Here is a 26874-nt window from a genome sequence, read left to right on the forward strand (position 1 = left end):
TTCCCCTCTCTTGTCTAGCTCTCTGTCCTGTGATGGCACACTTGGTATGATTCTCTGGCTTAGGACTGTTCACTGGAACTCTAAAACTGCTTTCTATGCGAGAGCTTGTTCAGCTTCCAGCTTCTCCTCCGCCATCTTCCCGGAACTCCAGTGTGATGGTATTTCATTCTGGAGTCATTGGTAGGTAATTATGTTCTGATGAAACATAGGTCTAGAACTCCATTAGGGATGAATGGTTACTTTTATAATTGGATCAAAATATAAACAGACTTGAATATATGTCCGCTCTCTCTCCTTCCAAGTAGAGAAACCTGGAAAAAGTCCCTCACCAGACACCAGAATTTGTTGAGTCCTTATTCTTGGACTTCCCAGGCTATATTACTATTAATAATGTTTTAAAAGTCACCTTATTAATGCTATTCTTGTGACAGCAACCTGAACAAAGGACATAATAGCTGTGTGTTTCTGTGAAAAAATTGTGTAATTTTCTTTATCTGCTAATTCTAGTGCCTAGGCCAGAAGACCAGAATGCAATATTCTATAGTCATGAAACATGGAAGCTGTGGATCAGAATATGTTTTGTATTGTTTTAGATAACTGTGTTTGAACTCAGGGCCCTGGCACTTTGCAGGAAGGCACTCTCTGTATGACTTGAGGCACAATCTCACCATTTTTGTTTCCTTCCTTCCTTCCTTCCTTCCTTCCTTCCTTCCTTCCTTCCTTCCCTCCCTTCCTCCCTCCTTCTTTCCTTCCTTCCTTCCTTCCTTCCTTCTTTCTTTTTTGTTAGTCCTGGGCCTTGAATTCAGGGCCTAGACACTGTCCTTAAGCTCTTTTATCTTAAGGCTAGTGCCCTACCACTTTGAGCCACAGCAACATTTCTGGCTTCATGCTGGTTAAGTGGAAATAAGGGTCTCATGGACTTTGCTTCTCAGGCTGGCTTTGCATGGTAATCCTCAGATCTCCGCCTCCTGAGTAGCTAGGATTTTAGGCCAACATTTTAACCTTCTATGCATTTATTGTGTTACCTGAAACAACTCATGTCTTCAGTATATTTAATCAAAACTTGCTCACCCTTCAATACTCAGCTCAAGTCCTCCATCTTTTACAGAGCCTTTCAAAACTACATAATCCATTCCTCCTACACTCACACATTGATTGCCTCTACCAGTCATTTTCAAAGTAAACCTTTCCTACATTGTGACATTCTTTTTTTGTGCTCTTACTTTTCCTAAACCTATTATAAGTTACCAAGAGCAGGGGCTCTTTCTATTTGTATAACATGGAGAAAATTTCTGTATAAATATGGTAGGTTCACAATGAATGATCATTGATTATATTTTACTCAATTGATTTTTGCATATAGTATTATTACATAATAAGATTATTTCAATAAAGTTCAAAGGAACTTAAAAGAACACAATGGTGTCATATATGCATACTCAGCAGATGCATATGCATTTGTGTGCCGATAAGCATACACTTACACTTTTAAAACAATGTCGTGAATGCAATTGCTTTTCTGAATAAACTCCATGAGAAGAGAAAAAAACAAATGCATCCCACTTCCACTAGAAATACACTTTGTAGCTTGTTAGTATGATAGTATTGTATAAAATATTAAGAGCAACAGCATTCAGAAATGCCATTGACTATCTTTATTGCTAGAATTACAATCCTCCACCCTATAAAATACCAAGTAATATGATCATTGCCCTTGGCAGCACCATTAAACTGGGCACAGAACTACTTCAAATAACTGTGAATGTTAAACATTAGTTCAGCCTTAAGTAGGCTGATTTTAACAGCCAAATGTGCACTGCAGTCTATCTGAACATTAAAAGAACCTTTCAAACTTAATTTTACATTAATGTTAATGACCAGAACAAACTATTGAAGTCAAGAGGAAAAGTAATTATTTCAACAGATGAAAGGAAACAATAAATGAGGGCTCACACTTTAAAAGGAAGTATAACATCTCTTTTAAAGGAAATATTCTGAGCTCAAAACACCATGAAGACATTTAAGCAGTTGTTTACATAGGAATTATATTCATTTGCAAATACAACTTTTATGGAGAAAATTAATAGCTTTCTAAATTTGAATTTTAAGTAAATCACTATGGGATTATTTGCTTTCAGAAGTTATTTATTTAGTTTCTAAATGCCTGTTTGAATCATTTTTACAACATTGAGAAATTGGAATAAGTAACAAAAATTTAATGGTATCATCAGAATGAGAAAAAAAATCACTAAAGCTTACAATGCCAAAATTCTCTCATATTTGGTGATGACATGCAGCTAAAGGTGGTGATTATTAGTTTTTAAGTCCAATTAATTTCATTGTTTTTTCAATATCTATCAATGGATTATTTTGAGAATGTGTTGAAATGTGAAAAGAGTTGAGTAATGATATAGAAAAAAATTAGTTTTGGAGTTGTTGTCATTATTGGTATGCTGAAATTACAAGTTCAAGGTAAAAATTTAATAATAAACATGCCAAAATAATAAAATCATGACATGGTATTGAAAAGTACTTGGAAAGAAAATGAGCAGTTATTTGTTAACATAATATACAAAATTACATTTCAGTCAATGAAGGATAAACAATATGGATCAAATATAAATAAATTTCAGCAGCCTATTCTATTAGAATTTTTCCTTTAAGATCAATATAATTTTTCAACACTAAAACTAAAATCTATTAATTATTCTGCAAATTCCACGAAGGAAAGCTAATATCTAAGTAGTCTTGTTTCCCAGCCATTTGTACTTGTGTTAAGTTTTATAATTCCTATTTAAATAGAATGAAAAATGTAGGTACCACTAAGTTGCCAATAAAGATAGTGACGTTATTTTCGGACCCCTGAGTGTATTCTAGTAGCTTACAAAATGGAAATCAAGGGAACTGACCACAATTTAGCTAGGTTCTTGGATTAGGAGGAAGAATAGTTATAAATAAGTTAAGGTTGGATTTGTGGAGCAAACTTGGGTTTCCTCAGTAAAAGATTTCATTCCTGGAAAGCATGGAACTGACCTGTGTGGTTCGCATACTTCTGCAGAAGCAGCTGATCAAATGCCCAATATCTGTGAACTTACAGTATGTTTTCTTTATATACTAAAATATATATGACTAAGTTACATGGCAAGAAAATATGTCCTCCAAGAGTTTAGGAATTCTATAAATATCATTTGCCAATTATGATGTGACTTTCTAAAGGCAATTCAGCTTAAGATTTCACTTCACACTGAGTGTTTAGTGAAGCCATTTCCAAAAACTAATTATCTACAATGGGAGTAGAAATACACATTGTCATATTTCTGGCAATTGAAAAGAAATAACAACTCTGACAGTGTCTTTTTATTCTATCATTCCTAACGTAGATGTATAGATGAAGAGAAAAATGTTTATATTTTATCACATGTATTTTATCAGATATATATGTATATATATATATATATATATATAATGAAGATTAATGGTTACTTTGCATTGCATTATATGAAATGAACACTTCTATAAGATTACTTAAGACCAGAATATAGAAACATGTTTTTTTTTCTTGAGAAGAATATGAATATAGGGAAGAAGGGTGAGCAAATGCAGTCATTATATGTAATGCACACTATGTAGGAATAGAACAATGTAAATTTTTTCCTTTTAAATTTAACAAGAAGAAAAATTTGGCTTGTAAACTTTTTTTATTATTTATTTATTTTTGTAGGTCGTGGGGCTTGAACTCTGGGCTTGGGCGCTGTCCCTGTGCTCTTTAGCTCAAGGCGAGCAATCTACCGCTTGAGCCACAACACCACTTCGGTTTTCCAGTGGTTTATTGGAGATAAAAGTCTCAAGGACTTTTCTGCCTGGGCTGGCTTTGTATCACGATCCTCATATCTCAGCCTCTTGAGTAGCTAGGATTACAGGCATGAGCCACCGGCGCCCGGCCCTGGCTTGTAAATTTAGCAGAAGTATCTTGGAGTGATTTCTAGCTACATCATAGGAGAATTAAATGTTCTAAACCAAATCGTGGTTTGGTATATGAATTCAGTCTTCAAGCACTTGTGTTTGTTTTGTTGAGCATAATATTGTATAAGAACAATAGTAAGAGGAATGGTCAACAATTTCTGTGTTAAGCAATTTACACTGATTATCTCAATCTTCATCCCATTAGCATAAAATACTTACTGTTATTCCTTCCGCTTTATGGCTGAGGAAATACACTATGACAGATTTAAGACATTTGCCCAAACCACACAGCCAAAATCAGGAGTAAATTCTGTTCTGTTTAATTCAAATTTCTAGGCTAATAATGCTTGTCTCTTAGTTACATGTTGCTCATGGCATGCTAATCTAATACACCAACATGTAAAATAGTATTCTGGAAAAGAATAGACAATAGGATTTTTTTTTGTGTAAATAGGCAAAGGCTTTCAAGAAGAAAAAGCACATTTATTTAAAAACAATGTAAAATGTTTTCTTCCACAAAAGAAGCAGTGTCATGAGAAAACTTGTGTTTCCAGTTTTGTAAACGCTGCATTTTCAGTATTAGGGTGTCAGTCTTCATTCACTCTTTGACAAGGTTGTCAATCAAATAGCAATCCAGTTTTGTAACACTTTACACAAAGATCAAAGCAATGATACTGCTGAGTTAACATTATCTTTTCACTTAAACACCTTCATACTTTAGCATCAATATTAACTTCAAAGTTTTTTTTAAAGCAAACAAAATTGTAGGAAATTCAGTATCTCCTTTGCCAATAGAAAACCTAATTTCTAGATCTATTACAGGTAATTCTGGAACTAAAATGAGAATGCTGAATTGATTCCTTTGTTATAGTTAAAACATAATAAAATGTATTAGTGTTTTGAAAAGTAAAGAATATAGTGATGTTCCAGAGTTTGACCTTGTCACCTGATAAAAATTGTCAAGTGAGACACAACTCTGGCCATCTTTGAGTAAAGGAACTAATGAATTTATAAGTGTATCATTTATACTAATGTAGTGTTTAAAGGTGAGAATTGGGCAAGAAGGAAAGACAGAACTGAACTTCCTGTTTACAATTTGCTAGTAAAATGACCTCATTTGGTATGAGGAATGCAGGCAATTCAAGTACATTGTTTACAATTACATTAAGTCAAATTATCCAAGAGCCTCCAAGATTCTTCAAAAGATGTTCTGAAGCGAAGGACTTAATGTTTGAGTATCCTTTAAAGTATTGAATTTAGGATGATTAGGTCACTTAGTTTCTTAGAGTTAGGGAAAACTCTCTACAATAATTATGCTGTGAAAATGGTAGCTACACACATGTGTATGTAGGCATATCTGTGTCTGAACAACAAAAAAAAATGAGCACTGGGATCATATGTAGTCACTGACAAAATCTTTCAGTGAGTATGTGTGCTTAGCAATTCTCATGACTTCAATGGACATTTTTCCATAGAAAATGAGGGCAGATGAAAGGGTCACTGCAATTATAGTTTTCTACCATTGGAGAACCAGAAGAATCTCACAGACCTTCCTGGGATGTCAAAGTCAATAAGAGCAGCTTGTCATTAAAATAATAAATATGACCTTTCAGGTGAAATGACTTTACCCCTCCTCTGATATTATCAACAACATGAAAATGTTTGTCTTTGATTCCAGAATGAGTATTTCAGTGCAGATACATGCTTCTAGGATTTAAATAAAACCTCATAAAGGCATATTACAATGTTCCAGCTCAAAAGTATTAGTAATGTACATTTTCCTAACCATTAGTTAGAAAATATTCAAAATCATATAAGAATCTCATTTATAGATTATTGTTAGAGTCTATTTTTATCAAAAACCCATTGAACTTTTTGCAATATGAATATTTTTCAAACAGCTATAAGCAAATTCTTTGTTTGCATTGTGCTGAATGTTTTATTCTATCCAATAAGAAACTATTTGAAAAGCACAAATTTGATTTTAAGCACACTGAGAGTGTACACTTTTATCAAGAAGGAAACTGAAAATTTTGCATACTTAAAGAAACACAAATATGCCGGGTGCTGGTGGCTCATGCCTGTAATCCTAGCTACTCAGGAGGCTGAGATCTGAGGATCGCGGTTCAAAGCCAGCCCGGGCAGGAGAGACCATGAGACTCCTATCTCCAATAAACCACTAGAAAACCGGAAGTGGCGCTGTAGCTCAAGTGGTAGAGCACTTGCCTTGAGCTGAAGAGCTGAGGGACAGCGCCCAGGCCCAGAGTTCAAGCCCCACGGCCGACCAAAAAAAAAAAAAAAAGAAACACAAATATTTACAAAGATGTCATTAATCACAAAAGTATGCGGAACATAAGATATGTCTTTTTTTGTTCTGCTTTTCATTTAGGGATCGTCTAAAATCTTTTAAGATCTTTTTTATTGTAAAGGTGATGCACAGAGGGATTACAGTTACATAAGTCAGGTAATGGGCACATTTCTTTTTGAACAGTGTAAACTCTTACCTTGTTTTCTTCCAGTTTTTTTTCCCCTCAGCACTCTCCTCCCTCCCAAGTTGTAGAGCTCATGGCCAACATAGTGTCTAGTGAGTATCATTGCTGAATTAGTTCAACCTTTGTTAAAAATTTTTCAAACCTTAAAGGAAATTATAAGCTAACTGTACAAAGGGGTTTCATTTTGACCTATACAACTTGGATGTAATGTACTTTGATCAAATTCACCTAGTCTGTATTACTCTTTCTTAGACCCTTTCCCTTGTCCACATTCTTTTAAAATAGGTTTTGGTACATTCACTGGGCTATTTATATAGCTATTTATTGAGATACATTTGTGTTCATACCCTTTTGAAATCTTAAACCTGATAAGAGAATTCATGCTTAAGTCTGCCTTTAAGTTGTGGTTTATTTGTTACTTAGAAATATTATGCCATATATTTAATCTACAAGGAATATATTTTATGATATAGAACCAATTCTAAACTGTCTATATAAATGGAAGATGCCAATAAATGGAAACTCTGGCATGGGGAATAATTTAAAGTAATGAATCTTTTGATTGTAGAACACATGACAAGACTGTTGTCATTGATTTGCTTAAACTAGAAAAGGCATCCAAATCTCAATCTCTTCTAATGTATGCCACAAATGACTACTAGATTTACCTTCTCAAAACAGTGCTTTGAACACATCTCTCTAAGATTTCTAAGAAAGATATTTACCACTAATGTTGCTTCTACAGTTGAATCTCTACAACTTTTTCATGAATAAGAATCCCTTCTAACAATGAAAAAATAGCAGGCTTGCTGTGTGGAGCATATCTTACAAAGATGCTCAGGCAGTGTGTTAATTGAATCATGCGTGCATTCATATCTTCATGTTATTTTTAATAGCTCTGTTAAAGTGGACAAATTTCATAACCTTTCTGGACCCTCATTTTTTCAGCTCATTCTTCAAACAGAACTCACCAATTTACCATTTTATATTCATTTGCTGATTCTTTAAGTAATTCAATGCAGATAAAAATAACTTGTACCACTGAGATTGTCAGAGATTTGAATTTGCAAAAGAGAATTCACTGAGTGGCAAATAGCAGAAAAGGTCAAATTAAGAGCTGACATCAGTACATTACTCTATAATTCAGCTAATAGTACCAGAAGGAGACATGTCTAAGAGATTGCACTCTAATTATTTACGCACATAGCTTTTTAAAGTACCCAAGTACCCACATTTCTAGCAGGTACCCTCTTTTCATGATCCTTTCTAGGAAAAATGCAAATATCATTTGAGTACTTTAGAGAGTTTTCTTTGTGATATTTTTTGAAATATAGGTAAAACAGAGACATATTAAACAATGACAAAATAAAATACAAATTAAAGCATTACAATAAATACTATTTTAGATGTTCTAGCCAATAAAATAACTCCTCCATTCATACAGCACCTAACTTATAAGTGGATACAACACATATTCTTGAGCTTGATTTCTGTATTCAAGCCTCAGTGATATGGATTTTTCTATAATAGTAAAATTCTATTGTCAAGTAAATAGCCAATGCAAAATTGTTACAATTGTTTACTGCATGGATTCATAGGCTCCAGGTCAGGTCTATACAAGATTATAAAACTGGTTCTTTTGAATATATATGACAGTTTTAGCAAAGCTGTTTTGTTACTTCATAATATAGGTAAGTGCCTCATGGACTTTTCTGTTCAGCCGGCTTTGAACTATGATTTTCAGATCTTAGCCTTTTGAGTATCTAAGCCACTGTAATCCAGTTCATTCAATAGTTCTTAATCCAGTTTAGTTCAGCAAGAAGAGATAAGGCTAGAGATAGAATGGGAATATATGTGGCAAATGCAGTGGCCTATGGGAAATCACAAATTAACTTGAGAGAGTTAGCATCTTTTCTCATGTCTATGTTTTGTGACATCATGCTATTATCTTGAAATTGGTCATGGTAGGAGATTGTATAGCACATGCTAAAAATATACTTTTGCTTTTTTATGTATGTATTTATTGTAGAAATACTTTAGAGGGGTTACAGTTACTTGAGTAAGACAAGGAGTACATTCCAGTTAAGCTTCCTAACAAGAGAGTTACTTGCTACTTCCATTTTATCAGTCAGGTAACCAAGGGTAAGAAATGTTTATCTAAGTTCATTCAGAATTGTTTCTCTTACAACATATTGCTTCGTGTCTTTTCTATTGTCTTATTACTTATTCAAATATTGTCTAACATCTAAATTTGATGTTTTTGTGGTTTAGGGGTATATTAGAAGGAACTAACTGTGTTGTATAATGTGTAATAATGAATCTATTAACTTCGTATGAAACGGCTCTTCTTTATGACTTTTGGGTAAGAAATTTAATTTCTGAGTCTGTTTTCACGATGTAAACAAGAACAGTGAAAGTTCTTAGAGAGTCTTTGTAAGGATTTAACAAAACAAATGCATATAATATAATGCAACAATGCATAGCAGTCAGGAAAATGTTAAGCAATGTAGGCTACAGTTATTATCATAACACAGAAAACATGGAACATTTGTTGATACTAAAAAGTTAAGTGTGTTGGTGGAGTGGAAATAAGATCTTTTTGTATTGATTATAGATGTATGAATTACACAAAACTATTTTTTTATTTTTTCCATTCCTGGGCACTGTCCCCAAGCTTCTTTTGTTCAAAGTCTAGCACTCTACCACTTGAGCCAGACTCACTTCTGGTTTTTTCTGTTTATGTGGTAGTGAGGAATCAAACCTTGGGCTTCATGCATGCTAGGCAAGTACTCTTCCACTAAGCCACATTCCCTGTCCAAAACTATTTCTTGTGTAAAAAATTATAAAAAAGAAAAATATTTCCCTTTATCTAATAGTTCACCTTTGTAAAATTCCATTATTTCAATAAGAATATCCACAAGCTTTTGAAATTGATTTAATCAGCATCTAAATTACAATTAGGCATTGAAATAACAAGAAATAATATTCCAATGAAATTATAAGACTTTTTCTGTCCACATAAATATATTAGAATGATTTGAAAATGTTTACATATGCAAGCAGAACTACTTTGTACATATGGAATAAATCTGTAATAATTTGAATATGATCATTATATGAAATAAAAAAGAATGGAAGCATCTAGAAGTATTTTGGAAAAACTTTTTCATAGAAACACAATTATTTAACATTTTTGAAAGTAGGCCAATTGTTAACAGTAGAAATGCACAAATTTTATCTCAGAAAATACAAAATAGTAGGCTTTCTCCTTTATAAAAATCAGTTTTGCACCCATGTTACACGTTGGTCAAGTTTTTATCTCAAATCTCATGCAGTGTTAACCAGATCTTTCTTCATAGCTCATTTGGTTTATATATATGTATGTATATTATTCATATTATATATATATAATACATATATATACTACCAGAAACTGACTAAACATAGAGCATCCCTATGACCCAGAAATGCCATTCCTGGGCATTTATTCAACTGCCCACAAACCAGGCTACCCTAAAGCTATCAGCACAACCATGTTCATTGCAGCATTTTCTACCATAGCCAAGACACAGAATCAACTCAGATGCCCCTCAATAGATGAGTGGATCAAGAAAATGTGATATATATATATACACACACACACACACACACACACACACACACACAAAAGAATTCTACTCACCAGAAAGAATGATATTGTACCATTTGTACAGAAATGGAAAGACTTGGGAAAACATTATATTAAGTGAAGTAAGCCATGCATGGTTTCCCTCATTTGTGATAATTAAAATGTGCCTATAAATCTACAAGTAAATTCACTGGATGGTAAACAGACAAAAAACTACACCAGGATGTGATAAATTATACAGGTATCTACATATTCACCCAGTGAGAACAAAAGAGGATTTTCCTAGGAGAGGATTACAAAGGCTCATTGGCTACGTGCATATAATCATATAAAATAATATTTATTGAAATGAACTCCCAGACATGGAAACAAGAGGTTTTGTTGTTTTTTCTTTGTTATATTTTTTCTTTATCTTTTGTCTTGTTTGTAAATTTATCTGTTTGGGGGAGAGTAAGGGAGAGCACAGAAATGGTGGAACAAAGGGTGAATAAATTCAGTAGTGATACTCACTGCACACTATGCTGAAAATGAACAATACAAGTTGTGGGTGGGAACAGGAGAGCAAAACTGGGAGAGAGTGAGGGAAGAGGTGACATTGTTTGAAAAGGAATGTATTCACCTGATTTATGTAAATATATCCCCTCTGTACATCACCTTTTCAGTAACAGCAAATATATACTTTTAAAGAAGAAAATATGTAACTGTCAAATTGCAACGTTCTTATCTGTTTTGCATTTTATTAAGGAAAATATGCATAATTGCATAGGATGGATCAATTAAAATATATGAAATGACATGCACTTTATTTTTTTAATTTCTTAAAAATTTTATTGTCAAGGTGATGTACAGAGGGGTTACAGTTACACAAATAAGGTAGTGAGTATATTTCTTGTCAAACTTGTTACCCCCTCCCTCATTTTTCTCCCACTTTCCCTCCACCTCAGCTTTCTTTTTTTCTTTTTTCTTTTTTTTTAGGATCACTTTTAATTTTGACCAATAGTGAAGCATTGAATTTATTTCTATAGGAAACTTGAGTGTTTTGTACCTCTTCTTTTTTTTTCTTTGATTGTTTTTTGAGACAAGGTTTCGCTGTGGAACCCAGATTGGCTTTTTTAAAAAATTTTTTATTGTAAAGATATTATACAGAGGGTTACAGTTACATGAGTAAGGTAATGAGTACACTTCCTATTGAGCATTGTTACCCCCTCCATTGTTTTCCCCCTACTATCCCTTCCCTCCCTACCTTCCCCGAGGTTTTTTTTTTTAAATTGTGATTAAGTGATTACATAATTTCCCAAATGACATGCACTTTAAACAAAGTTGGATACTATTCCATAGGCCTAATCATAAATACATTTGCTTTATGGACCACATGTTTACCAGACAGCCTGGCTAGAAGGTAGGAAAGATGTGACAAGGGCTTGGAGTTTTAAATTCCAAATGTACATTTGATATGTTATTAGCTTGCTTCTTATAATTTTTTTTCCATTTCTAAAAATGAAAAAAAAACTAAAAATATTATTTTATATGATCAGAGGCACATAGACATTGTGTCTTTGTGTTCCTCCCCTAATAGTATCCTCCTTTGGTCTCACTATTTGTAGATGACTAGAGTCTTTGCAGTTAATCTTTTAGTCTTTGAATAGGAAACATCCAGTTTCTCCATTTATTTTGTTTGTTTTGTTTTTGGGTCCAGTTGTGTGGCCTGAACTCTGGGCCTGGGCACTGTCCCTCAGCTCTTCAGCTCAAGGCTAGCGCTCTACCACTTGAGGCTCAGTGCCACTTCTGGCTTTTTTTTTTCTTTTGCTTATGTGGTGCTGAGGAATCGAACCCAGGGCCTCATGAATGCAAGGCAAGCGCTCTACCACTGAGCCACCTTCAGCCCAAGTTTCTCCATTTATCTGGGAGCTATCTGACTGATTCCAAGAACTAGCAAGCACCATTCTCAACCATGAGTGGGGATAAAATTACCCAACTCCTCAAATTGCTGTATCTACCTATGGATTTACCCAGAATTATAAGCAGCTACAGTGAATAAAATGAGCTCTGAATAATTATTTGAAAAACATGTAATCACTTCTCCCTTTCCATCCATTTGCAGTTGAAAGTTTATAATCACTTGATTCTTTTTTTAATCTATGTTTACCTTTCACAAGTATGAGTAAAGAAAGAAGGCCTTTAAAAGTATTTTTTCATTTCCATGACCTTTTAGTATATAATACCTGAGGCATGAAGAAAGTATGTCAGAAGATGAATAGCAGTTTTCATTTATCTTTCAGTATATATGTTTTCACTTTCTTTGCTTGGAAGGCAAGGATATTTAAATAACAGATAGATATATCATTTCTCTCTATCCAAATCCATGCATATTAACCTTCATTACCAGAACACCCCATATCTTCAGGCAGAGTAACTGGTTAAAACTCATGTTTAAAACTGTGCAAATGTCCAATATAATTTTAGTTATTTAACTACCAACTATTTTCCTTGAGGAAAAATGTATTCTGTCAGATAGAATATTGATGCTTGAATTCTACATGAACCAAAATAGTAAAAGAAGAAAAATTGATAGTGCTTTCAGAGCAGCATGAGAAGTACAAATTTCATCAAAGGAACATGTTAAAGATTAAAGTAACTGAACTAGTAATTGGCACTTTAGCTTCTCTCATCAGGGGCTTTCAATTTCTACACCATTTTAAGAACTATAAAGATTACTTTTTCATGCACTTTTTCCACTTGGCATCATTCTCTGTACCTGTCTAATTTATGATGTCAATAATTATATTCAAACATATAGATGTTCCATAATGTGTTCATAGAAGTAGACCATTAAGCACATCAATATTACAAAATAAATCCATGATAAGAATTCTAAATGCACAGAGAGAACCCCATGAAATTAATCCAGTTGAGCTATTAAGGAGTTATTAGATCCTTTTCTTAGCCTGATATTTGAGTATAGCAAACATTTAGTGGAACAAAGTATACTTACTTCATACTTAGAAATACATTATTTCCTTACAATTATGTATAACTGTCAATCAAAAATGTTATGCTTCTTTGGAATTTTTTTGGAGGGAGGGAAGTTCTGAGATTTGAAACAAAGCTTCACACTTGCAGGCATTTCTGCTAGTATTTGAGCCATGCCTCCAGCTCCTTTACTTTAGCTAGGACTTTTAATTTCAATAGGCTCTCATACTTTTGCCTATGGTGTCCTTGGACTATAATCCTCCTAATCTAAGGTTCCTGCATAGCACATTACATATGTGAAGTACAATTGTCAGATTCTTTGTTGACACATACCAAAATTTGGGCAGGAAATTAGTTGAGTGAGAAAAGTCAATCTCCAGATGAGCAATGGTGGCTCATGCCTATAGTCCTAGCTACTCAGGTGTCTGAGATCTGAGGATTGCAGTTCAAAGCCAGCCCAGGCAGGAGTCTCTGAAACTCCTATCTATATTTAACCAGAAAAGAAGCCAGAAGTGGACGTGGTGCTTAAGTGGTAATGCACAAAAGCTCAAGGATCCACTCCACAACAAGAGATTCAGAAATGCCAATACATACCACTGAGTATCTTATGAAAATCAGTTCCAGTATATCTGAACTAATGTTCCAGCTGATTTTTCATATGTCACAGCAGTGTATACCTGAGAGCTGAGGTCAGTCCTAAATGCCATTTTTACTTTTAGGCCTGGCAGTTCCAATGGAATCATATTGTCAAGTACAGCTGGGATTTTCCCAGAAAATCAACTTTCCTACTAAGCTGTCTTTCAAAGAGTCACGATGTGGTAAAAAGAAGGGTGTTGGTCTCAAACAGTGTTTGGTTATAGATAAAGATCCATCTATAACTAGAATTTCATTAACTGTATAAGCGTTTGGGTAGTTTAATGTACTGAAATCTGACTGCTTCCACTCTAACAACTATTATGAAATAAGTAATGTATATCGTGGAGCTCCAGAAGGGCTAGCCTTACAGTGTCTGCCTAAGAAGACTAAACATGTGGCAAGGAAACCAACCATGAATCAATGAAATTAAAATCATACACTATTTCAAATTCTAGCTAAAATGCTTATCTAGGTAATTATGTCTTGAAAAGAAAAGAAAAAAACTTTCTTCATTAAATGTTCAGCTTATTGATCCTTTTTTTCTATCATAAATGTCTTAAGTAGATGTAGATGTAGAAAATACACTTTCTGGTAAAAGTACATACCATCTGATATATCTAATAAATTGTATATTAGCTACTAATTCCTAGTAGCAGTAATAATTCACAGCTTATAACATATGATGATATATTTCTTTTTTCAGACCTTTTTAGCTTTTAAACAAGAAGAACTCAGCTTTCATTTTGGAGAGAATATTTTTAGAATTACTTTTCTACCTATTTTCCTTAAAGTAATAGGAAAGATAAAATTTCATATTGTATAGAAGGAGCAATGTACATCAGCAGATCACAAGTTAGGGCCAGACAGTGTCTGCCTATAGACTAGGTCTATATTTGATTATCTTGATAATATTTCATAGGAAATGTCCAAATTAGCACATTGTTTGTAATTGCTTTTTACTGTTGACAGAAGTAGCCCTCCTGCATGACAGCAACCTACATTACATATAGTTAATAGAGAACATAGTTATCTATTATATATATATATATATATATTTATAAAATGTGTTAATTATAATACACACAAAATCAAAGGGCAAAGGAGAGGAACAGACTAATTTCAGGCTAATATGTAATTTCTGACACTAAACAAAATGCTTCAGATAGGTATCACTTTTTCCCTGTTAAAAGAACATATCCAAAACCAGATAAATTTCCCTAAATCAGGACAGGAATCTTATCACAATTAGGGAAATGTCTATGCAATATAGATCAGTGGGATGTTCATTGAGTTATATCTGATCTACATAAGGATATCAAATAAGCAAAAATCATTTTACCTTTATTATCCCTTGGGAATTTTTTGATGGTTGGTCCATTATCCTGATCAACAATAACTTCCTCTCTGTTGCTAGGCATCATAACTATAAATAAGAGATTTAACTGAGTAATTTTCTATACAAAACAATATTCTACTAATATGGATTTTTATATACTTCAATTATAGTAAAAGTATCTGTGCTTATGGTTGTGCAATTTAAAAATCAATGAGAATGGACATGGTAAATTGTAACCCTTTTTATAACTATTTGAAAATAATATACATATGTATTTTAAAAAATCAATAAGCTGGTTAATTATGTGAATTTAAAGTAAAATTATATTGCATTCAGTTGCCAACTTACCGTCTTTAAAACATTTACAAAGGTTCCACTTTCAAAATTCATATTCAGAGTAGTATTTGCATCCATGATTAATAATATTTTTCCAAAAATGCTTCTGAAAAGATTTTTCTCACTTAATAGACAATGAGTGTAAAATAGTTACACACTTAACTCACTGTGGAAGTTTTTGATGATAGCATATATGCAAAGACCACCAGATTCAAATATAACCTTCTGGTCATTGTTATGAATCTCCACAAAACATGGAAAGGGGTAAAACTAGTTTTCATATGCTATTTTTCAGAGTTTGTGATTTCATTCTCTATATTCAAAAAGCCAGAAGTTTTATTAAAACATTGTACCTCTCTAAAATAAGCTATGATCATTCAAGTCATCTTTTTCTTTTCTCTGATACAAAATCTATCTTTGTAGTCCTGGTATGAATTCTCAATCCTCCTGATTTTGCCTCCTGAGTGCATGGATTACAGTACTGTACCATCATTCCTGCTGGTTTAGGAACCATCAAACCTATTCCCTTGTAGATAATTTCCTACCCTGATTGGACAGCTGTAGAATGTGCATATATAACCAAATTACTGCTGATGATAATTGAAACATGTATATGTATAAGCATATATGTATATACACATATATAGATGTAGATGTATTTGCACATTGCCAGTTCTGCAGCCTTAACGCAGTGCCTTGCTTTGTCATTCTGCTTGCTTGTTCCTGGTTGGTGTTCTACCACTTGAGCTACATCTCTAGTCCAGCTTTTGGCTGGTTAATTGGAGATAGAGTTTGTTAGAATTTTCTGCTTGGGCTGGCTTTAAATCTTGATCCTAGATCCTCCAGATTTTAGTCTCTTCCTCTCCCCTCCTCCTCCTCCTTCCCCTCTCTGTCCTCCTTCTCTGTCCTCTCTCTTCCTCTACTCCCTCTTTCGCTCTTCCCTACCATCACCAGTACCAACATTATTGCTACAGAATAAATACTTAGATTTTCTTCCTTCCTTCCTTCCTTCCTTCCTTCCTTCCTTCCTTCCTTCTTTCCTTCCTTCCTTCCTTCCTTCCTATCCCTTTCTTTTTCTTTTTCTTTCTTTCTTTCTTTCTTCCTTTCTTTCTTTCTTTCTTTCTTCCTTCCTTCCTTTCTTTCTTGCTTGCTTGCTTGCTTTCTTGCTTGCTTGCTTGTTTGCTTTCTTGCTTGCTTGTTTTCTTGCTTTCATCCTTTCCTTCTTTCTTTTTTCTTTCTCTCTCTCTCTCTTTCTTTTTTGTACTAGCATTGGGATTTGAACTCAGGGCCTGAACACTGTGCCTCAGCTCTTTTCATTCAAGGATGGTACTCTACCACTTGAGCAACACCTCTACTTCTGGCTTTTTGATTGTTAATTGGATGTAAGAGTCTCACAGACTTTCCTGCTTGGTCTGGCTTCAAACCAGGATCCTCAGGTCTCAGCCTCTTAAGTAGCTAGGATTACAGGTGTGAGCCATAGGGGTCTGGCAAAACTGGAATTAAATTTAATCTCTAAGGGTTTTGAGTCCTAACTCGAATGCTCTGGCTACACATTAGAATCTTCTGAGCTGATACCAAAAAGCAAAGCAGAATACTGCTCCCAGTATTTTAGATGAAGAGAGCAAGACCCCGAGTGTATGGCCTGAGCATCCATAGTTGTAACAGTTCAATAGGTGAACGTAGTACAAAACTAGATTTAATAATCACTGAGTTTACTAGAAATTGGAGACCAGAAAACAATATATAAAACTGACAGGCTAAATGTGACTTAGATGAATGTTGACATGTGATGAATTGTCATTATTCATCTCCAAGAAAGATCTATAACACAACACTTTTCCTAATTTTTTAAATTCTTGTTCTCCCCCCAAAACATCTTGTGGATGATGAAAGCAAGTACTGTTGTAAAAAGCAAGAACAGTTATAAAAACCTAAAATATATTCTGCTAAAGGTAAAGCAGAAATCAATTTACTAAAGGAAAAGGATAAAAAGAAATTTAGATTGTGTAGGTAGAGAAGATGAATGACTTTCCTATATCAACTGATCCATCAACATTATACACTTAACTTCTATACATCTAAGTAAGAGCAGACAGCAAGAGGAAATAAGCAACCAAAGGAAAGCCACATAAAGAGAAATGATATACCCTTGTACTTCCATAGAATGTCAAATTTCTGAACTATTTTCCCACATATTTTGCTGATTATTTTCATCAAATAAGCAAAAAAAATCCATGGTGCTTAAGCAACATACCCAAGATGCTCTACCCACTTAGTACTAGACCTATTCCTAGACTTAAGGATCTGGCATGCCACTTTAACACATTTTTTTTTGGAATGGTGTCTATGGTATTAGACGTTTGAGACAATTAAAAATATAGACAATAGCATAGTCAATATCCCAGTTCCAGAATGGGGCTTATCATATATAGATTCTGTTTTTAAGCACTCTTAAATGACCAACAGTGTGATTCTTACACTAGAAGTTGCATAAATACTTAACACATGCCATGCCTGGAGTTATTCCCATGAAATCCAGTAATACATTTATAAGAGGAATTGAAGGAAATATTTCTGAAGGTTTGTTTCAATTTATTGATCAAATGAAAACTGAATGTTTCTAAAAGCCATATATATTAAAGAAGTGTTACCTCTTCTTCCAGTTGTTTGTGTGTGTGTGTGTGTGTGTGTGTGTGTATGAGAGTGAGAGAGAGAGAGAGAGAGAGAGAGAGAGAGAGAGAGAGAGTCTCCTAGGCTCAAAGACTGAGTACAGTTCCTGAGTTTTCTTATGTGCTTGAGGCTAGCACTCTGCAACATGCGCCACAGCTCTACTTCCAGCTTTTTGGTGGAGATAAGAGTCTCGTGGACTATCCTTCCTGGGTATTCATATAGCCATCCTCAAATCTCAGCCTTCTGACTAACTAGGATTACAGGTATAAGCTACTAGCATCTAGCTCCCTCTTGTTTCTTTCTCCAAGAGCTATGTCCTAATGAGGAAATTCCTGAAAGGATATTTTTCAATTAATTTTTAGGCAAAATACTCACCCATTCTCTCAGAATGATGATCCATCTGGGAGGGAGAGCTTGACACACTGCTACTGGGGTGAGAGGAGGTCTGGCTCCCAGGGCGATGACTTTCTTCCAGAGAGGGGGCTGGAGAAGGACTCTCTGGGATCCGTTCCTGATACAAAGTAAACACAAAAGGAAATGCCATCTGCATGTGCAAGATTTTTCATGATGGTTGGGATATGGCATTCAATTTCTCACTTAATATGAAAGTGTCTAATTCCACACTGGATCATAGGAAATATGTGTCATTAAATAAAATCAGATTTTCAGATCTTGTGAAATTAACTGAACGTTGTAACAGGTGAATAACAACAAAAACAATAATAATAATAATCTACAGAGTAAGCCAGGCACTAGTGGCTCATGACCTGTAATACTAGCTCCTCAAGAGGCTGAGATCAATGGAAGCCCAAGCAGGAATGTCCATAAGATACCTATATCCAATGAACCACCAGAAAACCAGAAGTGGCACTGTGGCTCAAAGTGGTAGAATTCTTGTCTTAAGAACAGGGACAGTGCCCAGGAGTTGAGTTCAAGGGCCATGACCCCCCGTACCCCCCCAAAAAAAACCCAAAACAAAAAATATCCAAAAACTAAAGACACATTGAGGAGGCAAAACTCATAAGTCATTATCAGAATGAGTGTAGAATGAAGATTATTGCTATTATTGTAAGCTTTAGACTGATGTAAAAATGGATATCAAGGCGTGAGGAGTAATATTTTATCAGATTAAAGAGGTATATCAAATGTGAAAACTTGATAAAAATGGAAAAACTTACAAATGTTGCTACGTAATACTTATTTAGTTTTACTGCACAGGCAAAAATTGTGGAAAGGATATAATTTCAATTTATCTGAAATTAGGAACGCATGTTGAATTCAACCAAGAAAATGTTTTGATATTCACATGACACAAAGACTCCTTAATATTGATTTGAACTTCATATTTCTAGATAATGAACATTGAATATTTTATATACTATGATCATCCATTGCTCTTAATACATTTATGGAGCTATTCAATATGTTTCTGCTACATAAATTGATGAATAAATCTTGATCATTGTGTTAATTTTAACAATAAAATAATTAAATTGCAGTGTTTATGCACATATGCAATAAATTTGAGTAAGTTATAGACATGTTGAAACAGAATTGTTTGTTCTATAAAACATTTAATTCGACCATAATAAATTCCTTAAATTAAATCTTCTAATTATAATTGCATCATCAGAGTTATTCCAATAATCATAACATTAATAATTAGTTTAGCAAATGGGTGTTTGTATATTTTTGTATTGATTTTTCATGAGAAGCTCCAAATACATAAATTCCCTAAATAGAAGTTGGATATATGTAGTGCAAACATAATAACCTGAGGGTTAAAAGTCATTATTTCATTATAGTAGTTATTATTTTTCAGTGTATCTCATTTCAACAGGCAGAAATCATGCCCCCACACAAGCTGTCCAGTTTATATCTTAATTGCCAAAAACTGTGAGTATGTCATATGACATAGCCAAAGGGACTTTGCAGATTTGAGAACCATAAAATAGAGGGATTATATTGGATTTGTATTGGATTCCAATCTCAATACAAATGTTCTTAAAATCAGAAGATACATTGGCGATGCAGCATTGTGAATGTTGAAGATGGAAAAGGGCAACATAAACCAGGAAATGTGTGAAGCTTGTAGAAGGTGGAGAACACAGGTAATACATTTTTTTCTTGGAATCTAATGAAAGGAATACAGTTCTGCCTGAACCTTGCTTTTAGTTTCATCAGACTCAAATATCACTGTAACCCACATAATTATAACATGTACACATATTATTTTAATTGTGGTCATTTGTTACAGCCACATTAGAATACTCATCAATGCACTATGTCTCTAATCATGTTTTTCATTACTGTTTAATATTTCATTAGCATTCAATAACTTTAGTAATACAAGAGCCTTTGTGTATATTACTAGTAATGTTGTATATCAGTTAAGTACAATGGTAAATGCATAGTATATTTTAAAGTCTTTATAACTGTTGTTATGTCTTGAAACAATATTTTAATACAGACTTATATGCTAATATATTAATTTATATTTCCTATGTAAGAAAATGTCAAGTTATAAAAAAATGGATGTTAGATCGTGAAAATGGCAATGCTGCCAAAGGCTATCTACAAATTCAATGCGATAGCTATCAATATCTCAACCTCATTCTTCAAGGAAATAGAAGAAGCAACCCAAAAACTCATATGGAACAATAAAAGATCCGAAATAGCAAAAACAATCCTTAGCAGAAAGAACAGTGCTGGAGGAATATCAATATCAAACTTCAAAGTCTACTACAAAGTCACAGTATTCAAAACAGCTTGGTACTGGTACAAAAACAGAACTGAAGACCAATGGAGTAGAACTGAATACCCAGAAATGAACACGCAGACCCATAGCCATCTAATGTTCGATAAGGGAACTAAAAAAATAGAATGGGAGAAAGACAGCCTCTTCAGTAAATGGTGCGGGCAAAACTGGTTAACGACTTGTAGAAAACTAAAGGTAGATCCTTACATATCACCCTGCACCAGAATCAACTCCAACCAGGATCAAAGACCACGAAGTCAAAGCAGACACCCTGAAAACATTACAGGAAGGAATAGGAGAAACTCTAGGTTTCCTAGACATAGGGTGAAATTTCCTTAATTAAGATCCATAAACACAACAAATCAAAATGTTGGACAAATGGGATTGCATGCAACTGCTTCTGCATGGCAAAGGACATAGCTAGCAAGATCAATAGAAAGCCCACGGATTGGGAGAAGATCTTCACTAGCCATAAAATGGACAAGGGTCACATGTCCAAAATATACTTAGAACTCAGAAAACTAAACCCCCCAAAACAAATCCTCAAAGAAACAACTGCCTGATTAATAAATGGGTGAAAGACATAAAGAGAGACTTCTCTGAAGAGGAAATAAGAATGGCCAATAGACACAGGAAGAAATGTTCAACTTCTCTAGCCATAAAAGAAATGCTAATCACAACATTGAGATTCCACTTCATCCCAGTTAGAATGGCTATCATCAAGAACTCTAATAACAACAGATGCTGGAGGGGACATGGCTGAAAGGGAAGCCTACTGCATTGTTGGTAGGAATGTAAACTTGTTCAACCACTTTGGAAAGCAATATGGAAGTTCCTCTAAAGACTCCACATAGAGTTCCCCTATGACCCAGCAATCCCACTTTTGGGCATTTCCTCAAACAATCACAAACAAGACCATACTAAAGCTACCAGCACAACTATGATTATGGTAGCATTATTTCCCATAGCTAAGGTATGGAACCAACCCAGATGCCCCTCAGTAGATGACTGGATCAAGAAAATGTGATACATGTATATATATATATATATATATATATATATATATATATATGTGTGTGTGTGTGTGTGTGTGTGTGTGTGTGTGTGTATGTACACACACACACTCACTCACACACACACATATAATGGAATTCTACGCCTCCATCACAAAGAATGGCGTGGCCCCATTTGTTAGGAAATGGAAAAACGTGGAAAAAATTATATTAAATAAAGTAAGCCAGGCCCAAAGAAACATAGGTCTCATTGTTTCCCTTATTTGCAAAAACTAGTATATGTCTAGGACAAGCTGAAAAGATCAAAAGCTATGTACATATGACCATATAAGATGATATTAAGTGAAATGATCCCCAAGATAGGGAAAAAAGAGGTTTTATCTTTCTTACTGTTGATTTTAATGTATATATAATGTACTATGTGATTTCTTTTCGTTTCTTTTGTATGCTCTTCCTCATGGTATAACCCCTGTTTTCACTGTTTGATTCTATTGCCCTGTCTTGTATGTACATTTTTCTAATTTGGGGAGGGGAAGGGAAATAAGACAATGCTGAAATAAGGATACAGGTTGCCCATTGTAACAATGAGATGTATAAGACACTATGTTGAAAACTAACTTTACAACTTTGGGGCAGGAAGGGAGAAGTTGTGGAGGTGGCGAGGGAAGGAATGCTAGCAGAAAAACAAAGGAGGAGATAACAATGCTCAATAGGAAATGTACTATTTACCTTACTCATGTAACTGTAACCCCTCTGTAAGTAATCTTTACAATAAAAATATATACAAAAAAGATTATTTGGAACAACCTGAAAAACATGGATGTTAAGCAGATTTGAAAGAAATGCATAAGCAGATCAAAAGAAATGAATTACTTTTCCCCAAGAGTTTTAGTTCTTTTGGCAGGATGGTGTTGGGATACACAGGAAGATGTATTTATTCTTCCTACCATAGATAATTTCATTTTGGAGAGACCCAAAGGTCATCACTTTATAAAATCTAAACTAAACTTTCATAGTTAGAAATATATTCTCTATATTGTATATGTATATTTAAACACATATACATACATAGAACAATTAAAATACTTTCATCCATTTAGCCATTTTTGTCCATTCACCATTTTGCAATCTTATTGATTTCCTGTTTATAAGGTAGAAAATATCCAGTATTTTCATTGAAACTCTGCCTCAAAAAAAACAAGTAAAATTAAATGAACTTCATTTCTCTAACTCTTTTGGGCTACTAAAAGAAAGGATAGGTACAAAACCCAGAAGTTATTGTATGAAAATAGAAATAAAGAACAAAATCAATGTATAGTGATAAACAGGAATCACATACAGCATCACATGCTTTACAATAGCAATGGAAACTCAGTTGGGTTTGTTGGCCCAAGTCACAGAGCAACTGCTTAGCAAGCACAATGTCTAGAGTTCAAATCCCAGTACTGCTAAGTAAGAAGAGTAAAAGGGCATTGAGAATTGATGTAGTTGATGATCTGCCAAAGCAAGAGAATATAGATGACCATGACACTTGGTTTTGTACACTGTGTTTAACAAAAAATGATAGTACCCTTTTTTATAAAAGGTTATATAAAAATTTACACAAATTGAAATTTTTATTACTAAGACAATGTTCAATGCTATAAGTGATTTTCCCAGTATGTTCAAAATTAGCAAATGATCAGATATTATGTACTTGAATAATTTAGCCTCAAATTCCTTCTTTGCAATTTTCAACGGCTTATTATATGAATCAGTAAAATAACTTGGAAAACATGATTTTGACAGTGAATATTAAGAGTGACAGTAATATTTTGAAGAAGCAAAATTTCTGCTGTAAGATTTTGTAGCCTGTACTTGCCAAATCCAATCAAGGTTCAGTTCACTGTTAGTATTTTCTTAAGGAATATGTGAGGTCAGAATTTTTTCACCATGTAAACCATGTTAGAGGAGCCCAATGTTTCATATTAATTTAGAATTGCATATGAATTTTTAAGGTGTGGAACAAGAATGTTCAATTTCTCCTCAGATAATGATAGGTCTTTGAACAATGTCTTCTCTCAAGTAAACAGGTCCGTTTTTCAGTTCTGTAATCAGTATGCATCTATTTAGCTGCTTAACTGTAATGTGTTTTGGTTCATTAGGTGGCTACTGTTGTGCCTCAGCCTAGTTAAAATTTCACAGCAAGTTAATCTGTTTTATTACAAATGAGAACACAAGTGATAATGTCCTCACCACTTGCCAAATACAGGGTTAACGGTATTTGCAACAAATCAATAAGGACATTTAAAAAGGAAAATTGCAAATCTTAAACCCCAATCACTTTATTCATTGATGACTTCATTTTATGTGGCATTTATGACTTTTACTACCTTGTTACTCTTCATATATTTCATTCGCGTCCTATCAAAAACAGCTGTAGCTCTTGGGCAACACTGCAGAAGTGAAGATTCAAAGCAGTGAAGGAGGGAGAATTCCAAAATTCACACATCAAATCCCTATGACTCAGTGCAATTAGTATAGCCTTCAGATTATCACATATACAGCTCCAGGTTTACCTTCAAAAGCAAATCACTATAGGAAATTATATTAATTACTATGTACCTAAACATTCTCTATCATACCACTTCCTTTCTTTTATGATATATCACAAATTTTCAAGAAAGAGACTTATCCTATTAAGTTGATTCAAATTATTGTGCATATATATTTAGACAGAATAAGAGCTATGATTAGAAAATTCAAAGTGGGGGCTGGGAAGGTGGCTCAGTGGTAGAGCGCTTACCTTGCATGCCTGAGGCCCTGAGTTTGACTCCTCAGCACCACATAAGCAAAAAGAAAAAAGCTGGAAGTGGCGCTGTGGCTTAAGTGGTAGAGTGCTAGCCTTGAGCTGAAGAGCTGAGGGACAGTGCTCAGGCCCAGAGTTCAGGCCCCACGACTGGACCAAAAACAAACAAACAAAAATAATTCAAAGTGGTTCTTTTTTCCCCCCAATCCTTGGGTTTGAACTCAGGGCCTGGACACTGTCTCTGAGCTCTTTTCCCAAGGCTAGCACTCTACCACTTTAAGCCATAGTTCACTTCCAGTTTTCTGATGGTTCATTGGATATAAGTTCCTGCCCAGGCTGCCTTCGAACTGCAATCCTCAGATTTTAGCTTCCTGAGTAATTAGGATTATAGGCCTGAGATACTGGGCACTTGGCTGTTTTTTTTGTTGTTTTCTTTATTTGTTTTTTTTAAAGTAGTTTTGTTTGTTTTTCTAACAATCTATATGCTTTAAGACTTGGTATATTGTATATTGGTACAAAAGGATCAATTCTGAACCATTTTAATGAAGACCTACATTATTTTACTCCTTTGGAAATATGGCAATAAACATAAATTTTATGAAGCACTAGTAGATGTCCATTAAACATGTCTATCACATCTGTCCATGTCTGTCCATATGTGCATCATTGCCCTTTAAAATGGCCACCTAAATGTTCAAGTGTTGTCTCTGGTATTTTATTATATTGATTTTTACCAAGTATTCAGTGGGATTATATAATAGACAATTTGTCTTTTTATTCTTATTTAATTAGAATTCAACACTTGCTGTATTATTACTCTTCCAAATGTTAATCTATTAATGAGTTCCTAAAGGATTTAATGACATTTCACTGCTGAGAGATTGCATTTTGAAGTTTATCTGAATGCTAGCTATTTTATTTATGCATTTGTCTTGCTATTTCATATTTAATTGATGTGCCACTTCTGTATAGTCAGCAGAGTTCTGCAGAAGCAGACTGTAAGTTAACTAACTTTAGTAATAAAATTAGTGACAGGAATACAAAGTTGGTTTGTTGTGTCTATTAACTTGGTTTACCACTAATTCTGAGGAAGAAATTTATATCCAAACTTAGTTTGTCTACATACCATCTACCACCTAATGCTTTACAAGTGTTTATTAAATAAACAATCATTCTGTGTTCCAAAGTCATCAGTTTATCATTGTATTGAAGTTACTGTAAGTGAATATAATAGCTGCAAATTTAGAAGGAATCCGACAAGGAGAGTATTGAGACTATAAAGCAAAAGAGAATTTTGAGAGGAGTGACATTGATCAAGATGCATTGTATTCGTGAACAGCTTTTTTAAAAAATAAGTTTTGTTATTGTAAAAATATTGTACAAAGGGGTTACAATCACATGGGCAAAATAATGAGTACATTTCTTATCTAGCATTGTAGCCTCCTCCTTTGTTTCCCGTTCCCATCCCTTCCCATTCTTCCCCCCCCACCCCCCACCCAATCCTCCTCCCTCCTCCCCCCCACCTAAGTTGTAAAGTTCGTTTTCAACATAATGACTTGTACATCTCACCGTTGCAATGGGTCTACCTGTATCCCTATTGAAACAATTTTTCCCCTTCTGCTCCCCAAACTATACCAACATCAAATACAGTGAAAGCAGGGGTTATAGCATGGGGTAGAGATACACAAAGCAACAAAAAAATCACGTGGTCCCTTATAAATATGTTAGAAACAATAGCAAGAAAGAAAAAAACACTTGTGTCCTTATCCTGGGATTCATTTCGCTTAACATAATCGTATCTGATCTTTTCTTCTTGTCTCAGATATATACTAGTTATTGCAAATAAGGGAAACCATGAGACCTATGTTTCTTTGTGCCTGGCTGACTTCACTTAATATAATTTTTTTCCAAATCTTTCCATTTCCTAACAAAAAGACTACACATAGAGCTCCCCTATGACCCAGTAATCCCACTTTTGGGCATTTACCCAAATGATTACAAACAAGACCATACTGAAGCTACCAACACAACTATGTTTATTGCAGCATTATTTACCATAGCTAAGATATGGAACCATAAACAACTTTGTTGAATGGCAAGTCCTTTTTACAACTATATATATTTATTTATACACAAATATGTATTTATATATTTACACTTAAATATATACTTAAATATATAAAATATTAAATATATACTTATACATACTTATAAGTATATATACTTAATGTACTTATATATTTAAATATATACTTATATACTTAAGTAGATGACTTACCAATCA

The 26874-nt window shown here is 34.1% G+C and overlaps 1 protein-coding gene across 3 annotated transcripts in view; it reads right to left on the reverse strand.

Annotated features, from left to right (window-relative positions):
* The window catches only part of Dach2 (dachshund family transcription factor 2), a 564773-nt gene that overhangs the window by 52123 nt on the left and 485776 nt on the right, over positions 1-26874 (reverse strand). For 2 of the 3 annotated variants that reach the window (XM_013024982.1, XM_013024981.1), the window contains one exon: positions 18407-18542. In XM_013024982.1, the coding sequence (XP_012880436.1) occupies positions 18407-18542 (136 nt within the window). Of the gene's footprint in view, positions 1-15028; positions 15113-18406; positions 18543-26874 lie in introns of all 3 variants that reach the window. The other variant, XM_013024980.1, reaches the window with a different exon arrangement.

The sequence above is a fragment of the Dipodomys ordii genome, unplaced genomic scaffold, assembly GCF_000151885.1.
Source record: "Dipodomys ordii isolate 6190 unplaced genomic scaffold, Dord_2.0 Scaffold80, whole genome shotgun sequence".
Lineage (NCBI taxonomy): Eukaryota > Metazoa > Chordata > Mammalia > Rodentia > Heteromyidae > Dipodomys > Dipodomys ordii.